The following is a 15,000-nucleotide window of genomic DNA, read 5'->3' as shown; positions in this document are numbered from 1 at the left end:
GCAGCTGAGGAATAACAGCTAGAATAGAGCACAGTAAACATGGACTGAGAAAGGGTCCAGAAGCTAAAAGGAAAAACAACAGCAGAAGTCATTAATGAGAAGGGAAGGAGAGCTTGAGTGGATTAAAACCAGGATGTTATTGAACATTCTGACAGCAGAGCAGAGGAGGAGAGTGACAAACAGGGGAACAACTCACCCAGGAAATCACCCCTGTGTTACGGCACTGCGGGCCAGGAGCTGTGCCAAGGCAGTGGGGCCTGGCAGACAAGGGCATGAGGGATGGGTGCAGCACTCCCTTGGCCAGGCACCACCACCCCTGCTGCTGCAGGCACTCCCAGGTGTGGCATCACCTTCCCTGGCTGCAGCATGGGTAGCCTGAGCCGTGCCAGGGCTGTCCCCAACACCCATGTGCCAGCTCAGGGACACGCCGGGACAATGTGTGGCATCATCATCTTGTGCCTGTGGACCTCTGAACAGGCAACAGAAATAATTCAAAGAGATCATGAGACATTTTTATTATTCCCATGAAATTATATGGAATTATAGTTTTAAATGAAGGTGACAGGTTTAAAATGTGTATTTTAGAGCAAGATTAATGCCTTGTGCTTTCTTGAGTTGGAAAGTTGGCCAGTGGGGGGGTCATCTCCTACTGTGTGTCCTCCTTGAGACAGTCAGTGTGGAATCCTGTGCTGTCCCCTGAGTGCACAGAGCACACTGCTGGTGCCCAGGTCCATGCCTGGCAGCTGTGTGTTGCTGGCACATCTGGCACAGCCTACACAGGTACTTTTGCTGCTGTGTATGGGAGCACAGAGGGTCCTGTGGCACTGCCAGACTGCATCTTATGGGGCTGGCTGGTGTGCTGGGGCCATGCTGGAGCAGGGCTGGGGCAGGGCCGTGCCCGTGGGGGGCTGGGGCAGGGCTGGGGCAGGGCCGTGCCCATGGCCCCCGGGCAGGTGGGTGTCACAGAGGGCTCGTGGCAGGCAGGCAGCGAGTGGGCAGAAGTCGGGCAGATGAAGAAGTACTGACTGTGTTTTCTCTTGTTCTCTCTTTTCTGCCCAAGGTTTGAGCATCCGAGGAGCCCAGGAGGAAGACCCTCCCGATCCTCAGCTAATGAGACTAGACAATATGCTTCTGGCAGAAGGAGTCTCAGGTCCGGAGAAAGGTGGGGGATCGGCGGCAGCAGCTGCAGCCGCAGCAGCCTCTGGAGGGTCTTCAGATAACTCTATTGAACACTCAGATTACAGAGCCAAATTGACCCAGATCAGACAAATCTATCACACAGAGCTGGAGAAATATGAACAGGTCAGACATCAGCCTCTCAGTTGTTCGTGTACCTGACACTGCTCTCCTCTGCTTGCCAGTGCCCACCACTGCCCACTCTGGACCACAACCCTTCCTCCCCTTCCCCACCCCTCTGCCCAGAGAGAGCCACCATGGGAGTCTGTCATCTGTTGGGCTCCAAGGAGCTGCTGGCTGGAGCCAGGACGCATGTCTTGCATGTCTGAGTGTTTTCTGTTGTCTGTAACTGCACAAGAGCAGCACCCAAGCCCGTGTTTCTCCCCTTTGCCCAGCCCATAGAAGACAGAGAGGAGGAGAGATGTCTGTCACTCAGTGCCACCCTCTGCCCTGATGAGGTCTCACATAGCTGGGTCTGGCAAGTTGGGGAGCACAGGCAGACAAGGGCTGCACTGGCCATCTCAGCCCACAGGCTCCTGGAGCAGGTGGCAGGATACTCTGGCACAGGACTTGGCCACAGCAGGTCAGCTGGAGCAGGCTGGAAGAGAGTGGGCAGTGAGGCGTCAGCAGAGCACCTGGCCCAGGCTTGGGGACAGAAACTAGGGAAATCCTAATTCAGGCAGATGCCAGCACAGTGTCTTTGTTTGGAGTAAAGAGCATGCTGCAGAAGCCTGTAGGTTTGTGTTCACCACTGGCACCTGGTGACCCAACACATTGGCCACGCCGGTGGCACTGAGAACATTTGCCACATGCTGCCAGGTGCCAGCAGCACTGTGTGACTCAGGTGCCAGTGGCACTGCCTTGGCTGTGCTGTCTCTTCCACTGTGCTGTTCAAGTGGAGAACAAATAACTGAGCAAACACCTGTCAGGGTCTTTGTACAAATCTGCTGTTGTCCCCTGACCCCCAGGGCCCAGCAGTCCTGGTGGAGCCCTGAGCCCTCCCCGCCCCACCGGTGCAGCCACAGCGTTGGGATGGGGGTGGCTGTGGCATTAAGCTGTCTCCTACAGGCACAGCACGCAGGCTACAGGCAGATCTGGGCCACAGAGGCAGCAGCTCCATGCTCGCAGCCGCTTCCTGGCAAACATCCTTGGACTCTAATAAGTTTAATGACCTGGGGGAAGCAGGAGCATTTTTTGCCCTGTAGCTCCATTTACAAAGGTTTCAGCTGAAATGTCACAGCCATCCGTCCACACCACAGGAAATTTTGGAGGATGCTCAAATGCTGCTGGAGCAGGAGAGAGAGGTAGAGCTGAGGATGAGACTTGCATGCTTCCCCACGGATTCTGACACCCAGCCATGTCTGCTCAACAGACATATGATGATTTCCCCAGCCTGGCAGCAAACTGTCTCCTGCTGGTTTGTCTCACTGCAGTGCCTGAGAGGCAGCCAGGCCTTGGCATCTGAGCCTCTGGCGCCACAGGTTCTGGGAGGCAGGAGGCTCCTGCAGCGGGGAGCCCGTGCCGGGCACCTGCCCGCAGCGCGGAGCCGCTCCTGCCATCCTGCCCAGCACAGGCATCCCCCGGTCCCTGGCAGCAGGAACCAGAGCGCCTTCCTGGAGACGCTTTCCAGGCAGAGTTTGATCCTGATATTTGTTGCCAGTCAGGGGAATGCACTCAGGGAAAAAAAAAAGGGGAAAGAGAAATGGAAAGTGTGTCACGCCATCACCCAGCGCTCCCTCGCTGGGCGCCGGGAGAAATGGCCACGCACAGGCAGCGCCTTCCATAATTTACAGCTCCTATAACAGAGATGACATATTGAAAGCTATCTGCTGTAATTACACTGAAATACACTTTTTGCTGTAGGCAAAAGTACTGTAAGGGTCCCAGGCCTCCTGGAGCAGCTGGGAACCCACTTCCCAAGTTCACAGATGTCTCCTGAATTCACCCCGAACTGGGGTGAGGTGTGGCAGCTCAGAAGCCACCAGCAGCCTCACAGAGCACTGGCTGCCACCCTGCCCCTCAACATTGTTTTGGGCCATTTCCTCTCTTTTTCCTGTGTACTTGTGATGAAGCACTGAGACAGCAGGAGCATCCCTGCTCCTACAAGGTTTCTGAGCAGGTTAACAAGGCCATCACTTATAACCTGACATTATTAATAATGTCTTGGGCACCAAGCAGAGGCCTGAAAAATAGTCCTGGAAAAGGGATCAAGTAGCTTGGACGCTATAAATAAACAAGAGAAACAAGACAAAGCATCAGAGTCTTCTGAGCTTCCTCCCACTGTGCTGTGTGAGGCAGCTCTGCAGAGGGGAGGTGCTGGTGGAGATGAATTAAACCCAGGCTCTCCAAGCAGTTGTAGCCAAACCAAGTCTCATCAGGCAAGTTGAGTAAAGTCAGCGAAAGGATTTTGGTTCTTGAAAGCAAAAAACTAGTTTTTGCTTTTCAAAGTCCAGTTTTTGATACTAAATCTGTTATAGAAAAGACATGCCTGAAAATATTTCTAATGCAACAGTTACCAATTTTATTGTACTTTAAAACTGAATTCCTGGGATCTGAAAAGAAGGGGGCTTGTGGCAAACTGTGTGCCTGGAACATCCATCCACTGCCAAATTCTTGGGTTCAGCTTTATTTTGGAGCTGTCAGAGCTGCTTCCTGATCTCAGGGGGAGAGCTGCTGCTGCATTTTGGTGCCCCTGTCTCCTTCCCTTCTGTGCAACATTTCCCGGGTGAGCCAAAGCTGGTGGCATCAGTCAGAGGGCTGGGCCTGAACTTCTGCATGCTCTGTCCCCTGATGAAAGAAAGAACGTGCTGGTGGGAAGTGAGGGTGAGGAATGTCCAACTCCTTCCCCTGGAGCTCGGGGAGTGCTGGCAGAGCCGGGGCTGGCAGGTGCTGGGAGGAGCAGTGGCGAGCGAAGGGCTCTGCTCCAGGGCTCGCCCAGCGCCGCCTCCAACGGGCGCTGCACGGATGTAAATTAGCCTGTAATTTACTTTCAGTAGTGTAAAGAAAAAAAATCACTTTGCCTGAAGTGTATGCATCTTTCTTAAGGGTGTACCCAGATTTTAATTATCTAAATGTAAATACTTAACGAATTTTACTTAGAGTAATGAGCTAAAGTGCACACTACATAAATGAGATGTTCTAATTAATCATGTATGAACTACTGGTTTAAAGAAAAGCTATGTGAATTCTGCGAATGTTGGGCTATTGCCAAATTGCTAATCAGCATTTGCATTCATAGATGGCTTCACTTAATAAGTTGTGAGATGTTCAGCAAATGTTATAGGAAATTATGAGTTTTTAGATGCATAAACTTTTCACTTTTAACTCCTTCCATCACATAATCTGTTGAAATGATGGAGAATCCTTGAAAATGTGGTCGTCAGACATATTACGTACATATTTTGCAGCCTGGCTTGAGAGGGAAGAGGGGAGCTAGCAGAGTTTTTGTCAGGCTCCAGTCTGTAAAGGGAAGTCAGGACAGCAGCATGTGTGGAGGGTGGGACCAGGGGGATCCTGGTGGTGGCTCAGTCTGAAGTTTATATCAACATGTCACAGACTGGGAGTCGTAATCGAAGGCTCCCCTTCCCTCAGTGCCTCTGCCACACAGCGTGGGCCAGGCTGGGGCACAGTGTCACTGAAACCCACCCAGGGCAGGGACACAGGGGCCTCAGAAAGGTCTCAGGTCCCTGGGTGCTGCAGGGGGCACCCAGGCACAGGGCTCGGGGTACTGCACCCCTGGCTGTGAGGAGTGCAGGTCCCCACTCACACCCTGCCCCTGCCTGCAGCTGCTACAGGGGCTGATCCAACTGCTCCTCTCCACGGGGTCTAGCTGGGAATGGGGAAAGGGATGAGCATGGCAGGAGCAGGGCCATGGTCACTGGGCTCCCCTGGCTGCCCCAGGACAGCTGCAGGTCTTCTGGACAGGGTGGGATCCTGTGGCCACACATGTGGAGGGGACAGGGCCATGTGTGGGGTCCCTCTCAGTGCTGCCTTCCCCCAACAGCCAGGTCAGAGCTTGTGTCCTTGTGGGACAGCACAAACCCACGTCTGAGCCTCTTCTTCCTCCACAGGCATGTAATGAATTTACCACTCATGTCATGAACCTCCTCAGAGAACAGAGCCGGACACGTCCCATTTCTCCCAAGGAGATTGAAAGGATGGTGGGCATCATTCATCGAAAATTCAGCTCCATCCAGATGCAGCTCAAACAAAGCACTTGTGAAGCAGTAATGATTTTAAGATCAAGGTTCCTTGATGCCAGGTAAGGCAGAGGCAAGTGCCCCTGTCTCTTCTTGGGGAGAAGCAGTAATTTCTGGGCAGCCCAGGAGAGCCTGGCCATACTGGGAGTGGTGTCCCATGTCAGCAGGGATGAGTGGGAGAGGCTGCTCTGATCCAACAAGAGCCTTCAGCCACAGCTGCTGTGGAAGAAACCCCCTGAAGTCCCTGCACAGTAGGACTTCAGAAGCAACAAGGTCTTTTCTTCAAATTTTAGTGCAAAGGCTTGTTTTCCCCACCTTGGACACCTGCACCACTGTTGGAGCTCAATGCCTGTCCCCAGGACCCACGGCGGCCTGAGTGGGCTGCTTGCTCCACAAGCTGCCAGGGGACAGGCAGGCATGGATTAAGGAGGGGGGTTTAGGCACAGTCAGAATTGTTTTGAAGCCTGATGAGGTGGGATAGTGATCCCCAGCCCCATCCCCTTCACAGGGCTCCTGTCCACAGAGCAGGGCCCCTGCAGCTGGCAGGGCCTGGCAGAGCAGGAGCAGAGCCGGGCGGAAAAGGGAGGAGCAGCAGGCGCCACACGGAGCCTCCCTCCTCCAGCAGCTCACGCTTCACACCTGAAAGCTGCGAGGAGCTAAACAAGACCAAAATAATGTTATTAACAAGGAGGTCACTGGCAGGTGTGGGAAATCAGGGTAATTGCAGGCAGTTGGAGGAGATGTCTATGGAGAGCTCCAGGAACGCAAAGGTAGAGCCTGCAGATGTACATTTTAAAGTGATTTCTTTAAAAAGGAGGAAGGTAAATAAGGCAAAATGAGCGGAAGCATAGTAATGAGATAAACAGAGCCCTAGGGAGGGAGCCTGCCTGCTCCAGGATACAGTGCAGTTAGCAGCACCGCCATACTCGGCAAGAGCGCGCTGGGGATTGCGCTCGGCTGCCGGCTGGCCTGGGGCGCCGGCGGTGATTGCAGCAGCCCTGGGGGAAGGAGCTCCAAGGAAATGTTTAACTGGAGCCTTCCAGAGGATGCTCTGCTAAAGGAGAGCAGCCGCTGGCACGGAGGGATGGCACTGCAGCTGTGCAGGCACTGCCTGCGTGGGCTGCCCCCATGGCGAGGGCTGCAGGCTCCTGGGCCGGAGCACGGGCAGGTGCCCTCGGCAAGGCTCTGTGCCCTGGCCAGGTGACACCCCTTGGGGCCTGTCCCATGTCCCATGTGGGCCAGAGCCTGGGCCCCGTACAGCCCACGGCAGGAGGGGGCACAGATGGGTCTCGCTCACAAAGCCCTGAAATCCACTTGCTGTGGGAAGCCAATTAGCTCAGGGAGGCCATGTGAGGACACATCAGCACGGCTGCCCCATCCTGTTGTACCATCCTCACCCCAGGGAGCTGTGCCGGGGCCCAGCTGACCTGTGCTGAAGGGAAGGAGGGGAAGGAGGTCTGCCAGGCTGCTGCTGGCACAGAGGGGCTCTGTGGCCGGGAGCTCTGGGCTGGGCTGTGTACCTGGCTGTGGAGGAGCCACAAGGAAGGCTGCTGGCTCAGCACCTGCCTCACCAGTTCTCCCACAGCGCATGAATGTGGCCTGTGGTCCCATGGGATGAACCCTGCAGGGAGGTGGGGGTGTGAAGCCAGAGGCAGAATCCAGAGCCCCCTTGGGCTGGGTGCAGGTTGTGGTGTTGCTGCCTGCTGCTCCCTCCCACGGTGTCGGGGAGCCCAAAGGGATCAGGGTGCCAGGACAGCTCTGCTGTGCTGCAGCAGAGGCTTTGAAACAAAGGCTGCTGTTCCCCATCCAAGCAGGGACCTGCTGGCACCTGGAGAAACAGCGGTGTTTTGCTTTTCTCATTTCAGACGGAAAAGGCGTAACTTCAGTAAACAAGCCACAGAAATCTTGAACGAGTATTTTTACTCCCACCTCAGTAACCCCTACCCCAGTGAAGAAGCCAAAGAAGAGCTGGCAAAGAAATGCAGCATCACGGTATCACAGGTAAGCAGCAGGGAGGACCCCCTGCCCACTCAGGCTGTCAGTCCCCTGGCTCCCCTTGCAATGCTGGCACCTCCCTTCCAGGTCTGGGAGGTGGTTCCAGTGGAGGCAAGGGGTACGGAGCTGGGCCTGCCTAAAGCACCTCTGTCACCCCTTCACGTTTGTGTGTTGACCATGAGGAGGTTTGCAGGGTGATGGGATGTGGCTGAGCTCTGCAGAAAAGGCTGCCTGCCTGTGGTGGCTGGGGCTGTGCTGGGGTACAAAGGTGCTGTGCTCAGAGAAGAAGATAAAAAGAGGCAAGGTCTGCACCCCACTTCACATCAGCCTTCCCTCTGCACAGTAGTGAGGCTCCTGGCTGAGCCTTGCTCTGCTCTGAATTCATTGCAGCTAAACAGGCTTTTGGGGAAAGGACAGTTTATTGACAAATTTAGGATCTATCTTTATAGATCCAAATTTCTTTGATTGCTGAAAGTTGTTTTTCTAAGCCAGTTAGAAATTGAGCCTCTAGCTACACTGAAGTGACACAAGTGGCTTCTCTGTGGCAAAACTGCATTGGGCAGATTTGCTCCTTTTACCACACATAACAGCTGTTAGTGTGAAGTTAATGCAGCACCTCCCCAGCCAGGACTGTGCTATTTTTGGCTGCAGCTGCTTTTCCTGTGGGCCAAAATACCTGTACAGCTCAGACTGGTGTCTTGCAGCGATGCTCAGGCTGACAACACCATCGAGTTTTCCTTCACCAGGCAGCTCAAAGAGCAAAACATATCTTGGCATTCCACGTGGCCTGTATGTTTGCTAGAAACCCCAATTATTCTCCTACAAATCTGGCTTGCAGAGCTTGGGGAAGAGCCTGAGAGACTTCCCTTCCTTGTGGCAGGGAAGTCTCCAAGTTGTCCCCTCCTGTGGCGAGGGCCAGTGCCAGCTCCCCCCTGCTCCCTCAGCTCCCTTATCAATATTTCAGGTCCTTGGGAGGAACGGTGCCTGCGGCGCGTGTGTTAACTATTAATGATTGCAGCCTGCACTATTGGCATTATTAGCAATGCAACCTTTAGCTTTATAATTAAGACCTGAGTTGAGATTTACTTTATAAGCCTCCATTGAATGCATGAAAAATTCAGGCACTTTATCGAAGACTTTCAAATGAAAGTCTGCCCAGCTCCTCCAAATTTGGAATTACTTGACTTTGGCTGCTCCCATGGCACCAGCCCTGGCAGAACTGCCCCAGGGCACGTGTGTGTGCCTTGCTGTCTCCTTGCCTGTTCCTTGGCACGCAGCACCCACTCTGACATGGGGTGGCAATGGGCTGTGCTCGCTGCCAGGGGAAGGTATGGCGTGGGGAGGGAGGCACTTTCTCCCAGTCCATTTAGAAATAGCTGTGGTGATGGGCAGGAAGTTTTTGAGGGAAATTCAGCTCACAGCTTGTTCCCTCTCACATTGCTCCTCCCTTGCCCTTAGCATCACAGGAGCACTGCAGCCCATGGTGGCTGCTGGGCTGCTCTCAGTGCCCTCAGGCATCCCTGCGGCTGCTGGGAGTGCCTGGAACCACCAAACAGCCTGAGAGCACACGAGTGCCAGGGCACTGTGGTCTGCAGCCTGAATCCTGCTCCTGGTTTCAGTCCTTGGCACAGGAAGCTTTGTGGCAATTCCTTCAGTAAATGGTGTCCAGAAATCTTCAACGTGATCCAAGGCAGCCTGCTGTATGATTAGGAGAGGCCATGCCATCAACACCAACTTAAACCAAAAGTTCTTCAGTTTTAGTTAATGTTGGGCAAGTTGACATGTGAAAAAGCCCACCAGACCTGCTGAAGAGCTGTTCCCTCTGCATCCAGTGGTGAGCTGTGCCTGGCAGAGAGGGGCTCAGTGATGCCTTGGTGTGGACAGATAAAAAGACAGATCAAGATAAGGCTGAAGTGACTGTAGGAAATGAGATGGAACATTTGAGAAGCCATAACTGATTGCTTCTAATGCTAATAGATCTGATTTCTTTCTTAATTGGTTGTTTGATAAGATTTAATGTATATGCTGTAGAATGAAATAAAAGGCAGGCAGATGGTCCAACAACCCAGCAGTGGCAGAGAGCCTGTGACAGGAATATAGGTTTGTCTTTTTAATATTTGATACAGACATGAATTAGTTGTTCCTTGAATCCATTAGGAAGCCTGAGTGAGCAATGGGAGTAGCTGCATTGTGCCCTCCATAGCACTGCTGGCAGCCTCAGCCTTGCTGGGTGACATTGCCAGCCTGGTCTGGGGACAGTGCTGCCCACCCAGCCAGGCACCAGGGATGCAAGGCTGGGCCCTTGGCACGGCTGGAACTACACTCTGGCAAGATGTTATAAATGACTTGGAGAAACTCGTGTTGATATGGTACAGCCTGGAAATGGGGCCATGTATCATGGAATGGGAGAGGAGCATGTATGAGAGAGAGGGAGTGCCTGTGATCAGCTGGTTGCTTGAGTTCCTGATGGATCTGCTGTCACAGCTAGAGAGCATGAATACTGTGGGTATTCTAATCTTTGATTTCCAAAGGCACTTCCAGAGGCTGCACGGCAGTGCTGCAGGGTTAGATGGTATTTTGTAGGTCAAACTGGGCTGGAGGTGTCTTTCTTTTACTGAAAAGGGTGTATATTTTTGAGGCCATGTAGTAGAAGAGCTCTGAGCAGGCACTACAGAGCAGCCCCCCACACACTGCTCTGTGACTGACAGCAGAACTCAGAGGATGCAATCCAGAGCTCGGAGTGAATTGAGCAGTCATTGAAACCCTGGCAGGAGCAGCATCACAGGGGACAAGCAATGGCATCCAAGGAAGTGCCTGAGCTGCACCTCTCTCAGGGCTTTCATGGAAGATCTCTAAGTGTGTGTATTTTCAGCCTTGACCAAGTGTCCCTTGGACCTTGCCTTGCCTGTCACCATGCCCCATTTACCTTCTGTGCTGCAAATACCCTGGAGGGCCAAAGAGCTGGAAAAATGAATAAATAACATTAGGGGATGGCTTTCCAAACTCTGGAGCTGTTGGCTTGTATCTGATGAAGAGGCTTTGTCCTTTCCCTGGCTGAGCCAGGCTCTTCTGTAGCCTCTCCTAACGATGATCCCAAGTGTTTCTCTCTTGTACTGTCAGTGCCTTGTACACGCTGGGGGCAGATTCATGGCAGAACATTTTCTCCCTCAAACACTTAATTAGCGAGTGCTTTGGGTCATCCTCCCCCCAGATTAAGCTGCTGACTGGAAATCCTGCTGCCATGGCACTTTACTGAGCTGCAAAGAAAATTGTCTCCCAGAACCGTTTCATTGCAGGTGGGAGATCGATGGCTTCAGTTTTGATATCGGTGTTTAAAATAATATGTAGAGAAGGTTTTTCAAGAAAAGCATAAAGACAAACTATTTATTAAGATGAACACCTCACACAATTTCATTTTTAAGAGTGCGGAAAAGGTAATTCTGGGGAAAAAAATGTCCTTAGCAGAGAACATTGTCGGCTGTAATTTAGAGCCACCCCATCAGCACACGTTGGAGGGAGATAAACTGTATTGTCTGTTCTCCCCTCCCATGGCTGCGAGGCTGATGTTTTATACTTTTGCAGATGAGCCTCTTCCAGGGTGTCACAAATGACCATCAGTCCATCACACGGGCTGGAGAGAGGGCACAGCCAGTGCTGAGAGCAGGGCAGTGGAGTACAGCAATAACATTTTTCACCGCTTCAAACAAAAGAAGGATGTGGTTGACAAGGGAATATATTTAACATTGTTTTAAAGAAAGGATGCAGGAGCTGCTTTCCAGCTCCCCTCTGGCCCCTGCTGCTTCTGAGTGTTTCTGTGAGCAGGTAGACAGGGAAAACTGTGGATGGAGGGGCTCTTACCCCTGGACTTCATGTGGAAAGCACAGAAAAAAGCTGCAGCATAATGAAATAGTTCTGGAGGTAAAATTCCTGGGTTTAGATCACAGATCAATGTTGTAATTGTGCAACATTGATTTTTAACATTTTCTGGTTTGTACCATGTTTTAGGTGTGGAACATAGACTATGTGTTACAGCCATGGAAATGCAGTGGGAAGATTTGCAAGATCCATGAATCTGTAGCTCCCCAGTTCCAGCAGCGACGCTCTGGCGTCAGCTGTGGCTCTGCCGAATGAGCACTGATTTATCCCAGGAAATCACCCACTCTGGAGGCACGAGGCAGGCCTGCCCCATCCCAAATCCCACATTAGGCATCTTGATGATTTCAGTAATAATTTATTGTCTTTTTATTTAACGTTGCAATTAACATGATAAATAAGTGCAACAGTATTGTTTGAAATGTAATATACAATTAAGCCAAATTAATTAATTGGCCTTCAATGATCAGGAGGAGAAAGATGTTAGTTGTTTTTTTTATGTGAAGAGATAGTTTGTTTTGATGAAAAATGTGTTGTGAGGCAGTTCACAATGGAGACAACTTCCATGTTTGGGGTGAGCATGGGGCTGTGTGAGGAGCTGGGTCCCGGGGAGCCCAGCACCTGCACCCAGGTCTTCCCTGGGACCACAGCAGTGCCAGCAGCACAAGCCAGGTGAGGTGTGCTCCACGTGGGCAGGGATCCTAAATCCTGCCTGGCACAGCCTGCTGGAGCAGTGCCCTGGCCCTGTCCTGGCCAGGTCCAGCTACCCATGTCAGCCATGCTCTCCCAGCTGCAGCTGCAGCCCCCGGGTGTCCCTGGGTGTCCCCGGGTGTCCCCAGGTTCCCCGGGCTGGGGCACGCTCTGCCCTGCACTGTGTCACAGGGTCCTTGGGCAGCGGGGATGGGGGCAGTGACTGTGGCACCCCCGGGCTGCTGCAGCTCCTGTGGCAGCCCCGATGCTGGGCTCAGTCTGAGGAAGAGTTGAACATTTCTGGATATTCATTTAGATGTGGTGTGCGGGTTAAACATAACGTACGAGCACTGCTCCTCTCATTGCTTCCAATTAAACCTTGCTTGTTAGTTTAACCTCTAGGTAATCCCATCAAACAATTGATGTCAAGGAAACACTGCCCACAGTGGCTCTGGATGAGTGGCCATTAATTTTAATTGCCTTGATATTAAAGATTAAGAAGTATTGGGACTAGCAGAATGGAAACGATCTGATGTCAAGCAAATCCACTCGTTGAGGCTTCCCCAGGCTGCTGGTGATATTAAAATTTTACTGTGAGAATTAAATAAACCTTTATTAGTGATGGCTGTTGTTTGATTGGTCCAGGGGCGTGCATAAACAGAGGGGTCTCGTGCACATCCGTGGACAATACGGTTGATGTGCAGAGATTCCTCAATTATGATACTGTTAATAAAGCATAATCTGATTGTACACAATAATTATTTGCTGGGTTTCATTAATGTATTATTGCTTCTCTGACTGACAAGGTGATATTAAGTGCAATATATAGAATATGGTGGAGTATTATCAGGGGAGCAGGATGTATAAGGTGCCTTCCATATTACTGGTAAAGGCCAGAGGTTTTCCATTAGTTGTGGTTAAACAAAAGCCTGTGCTGCATCAAATACAGCAGGATTTGACTCCTGTCTCAGCAGGATCCTGAACTGGGTGCTGTGGCAGGGCCCCAGCCCCTGCCATGCCCTGTGGCTGCCTGATAACCACTGGGCTGTCACTGGTCCCTTCCCCTTTACTGCTGGAGCTGTTCTTTTATTGTCTCTGCTGTGTTGGCCATTGTCCATGTTCCAAACTGGGTTTGTTATTTAGGAGCTCTGTTGCAGCAGCTGAAGTTAAACAAAGCCCCTAAGCAAGATTGTACAAACTTCCCTGAGCAGCTCCAGGCATGACCCCTGTGTGGGTTAATAGCCGGTGCCCTGGGAGCCACCTTGGCTTCAGTACAGATCTTCAAAGGGACATGACAAAGTGACTTTTCAACCATTATTGATTTATATGATTCCTTTCATTTTCAGCCAACCAAACACGATTCTGTGAGTGGGCTGCCAAGGTTGTTCCAGCCCAAAAATAAAGAACAATTGCTCTCACTGCCTGCTCGCCCTCAGTCAACCGGACCTTGGTCCCCCCTGAGCACCTTTCTGTGTCTCGCACCAGTTTTGCTGACAAATGGCCCATGGTGGTAGGGGACGATGCTGTGGTACAGTAAGCTCTGGGATACGTGCAGTCATCAGTCACTTGCTGTGCCTCAGTTTGCCAATAGAGCAGTAGAGCCAGGTCAGCCCAGCTCCATGGTGATGTTTAACTGATCCGGGTTAGTGCTCAGTTACCTGGAGCAGGTATGGGTCGCGTTTCTGGCATCTCTAAGGGATCTGGCTTTGGCCAGCCAAGCATTTTGTGTCCTTCACCCTTCCCACCTCTCTCCACTGCAGGTGTCCAACTGGTTTGGCAATAAGAGAATCAGGTACAAGAAGAACATTGGGAAGTTCCAGGAGGAAGCCAATCTCTATGCGGCAAAGACGGCCGTGACTGCAGCGCACGCCGTGGCCGCGGCTGTCCAGAACAACCAGACCAACTCCCCCACCACACCAAATTCTGGTACGTACCTGCCTGATGCCTTCCAGCCTCCCGGAGGGCCCCGACGGTGCCCTAGCGAGCTCGGTCGGGATGAGGAAGGATGCAGCTCCTTAGCAGTCCCAGTCCTGGCACAGGGGGTAGTCCTGAGCCCAAGGATGGCCAGGCTGGACCAGGAGAGCCGAGCCCTGCCGTGGGTGGTCCCAGCTGCTCACAGCCAAGCTCCCACAGCCGTGGGAGAGTGGAGTGGGGCCCGTGTAATTCCTGCAGCGGTAACGGCTGCCTGGCTCTGCCTTCTGACACCTTCTTGGTTTCTGTAGTTACTTTAAGTTTTTACTCATTCACTGGAAAGAATGGGAACAGAGGTCCAAGTCTGTTTTTGTAGGACTGTTAAATTTATTGTCAAGATAACAACAAAATAGAGGAATATTTTAGCATGCTCTAATTAGAGTTTAAACTCTGGGTGACTTGAAATGGAGTTGATATTATAAATAGAAATCTAAGGATGGAACTTTAGTTTGGAGTTACTCTGCGACATGTTCTGCTACAGGTCTCACTGGTGTGCTGATGACATTTTGCAAGTATGAGCACTGCATTAGTCAGGGAGTGTGTGAGGGAGGCATTGCTCTTTTGGCCTCCGGGGCAAAGGTTGCCACAAGCACAAACACTATTTGCAGTCAAGTTTTGCTGTGACTTAGTAGTGGACAACTTTTAAAGAGGACAGAGAATCATGGGGAAAAAAAAGACTAACTAAAAGCAAGTAAGGAAAAGGTTCTCTCTTTAACAGTAATAAACCACATAATTGGGAACTGCCAACCATTTCCTTTGGAAGGAGACACAAAGCACAGGCTCAAAATGAGAGTTTGGTGATGGCACCTCATGATGGAGTGATTCACAGGGGGACAGCTCTGGTATGGAAACGTTGCTGTACAGGCTGCTCTTCCAGAGGGAAGAGCTGCCCTGGGTTGCAGGGAGCTTCCAGACTTGCCCAGCACAGCGCTCTGGGGCCGAGAGCTGGGGTCTGGTGGCCGCTGTGGGGGGCCGGTGGCCACGCTCACCCCACACCAGGGCAGCAACTTCCCCTCCACTGAGCCTTGCCTGTCCTCTCCTCTCCTGCTGCTTCTCCTTCCCCTGCCCTCAGGTCTCGGGGTTATGTTTTTGCAGC

General features: G+C 52.0%; 1 protein-coding gene across 5 annotated transcripts in view; it reads left to right on the top strand.

Annotated features, from left to right (window-relative positions):
* The window catches only part of PBX3 (PBX homeobox 3), a 99,817-nt gene that overhangs the window by 79,418 nt on the left and 5,399 nt on the right, over positions 1-15,000 (top strand). For all 5 annotated transcript variants that reach the window (XM_050981038.1, XM_050981036.1, XM_050981037.1 and 2 more), the window contains 4 exons: positions 1,061-1,302; positions 5,247-5,437; positions 7,241-7,376; positions 13,694-13,859. In XM_050981038.1, coding sequence (XP_050836995.1) covers positions 1,061-1,302; positions 5,247-5,437; positions 7,241-7,376; positions 13,694-13,859 — 735 coding nt within the window. The remainder of the gene's footprint in view (positions 1-1,060; positions 1,303-5,246; positions 5,438-7,240; positions 7,377-13,693; positions 13,860-15,000) is intronic.

Source organism: Serinus canaria, chromosome 17 (assembly GCF_022539315.1).
Source record: "Serinus canaria isolate serCan28SL12 chromosome 17, serCan2020, whole genome shotgun sequence".
Classification (NCBI taxonomy): Eukaryota; Metazoa; Chordata; class Aves; order Passeriformes; family Fringillidae; genus Serinus; species Serinus canaria.
This window is presented reverse-complemented; position numbering and strand designations above follow the sequence as displayed.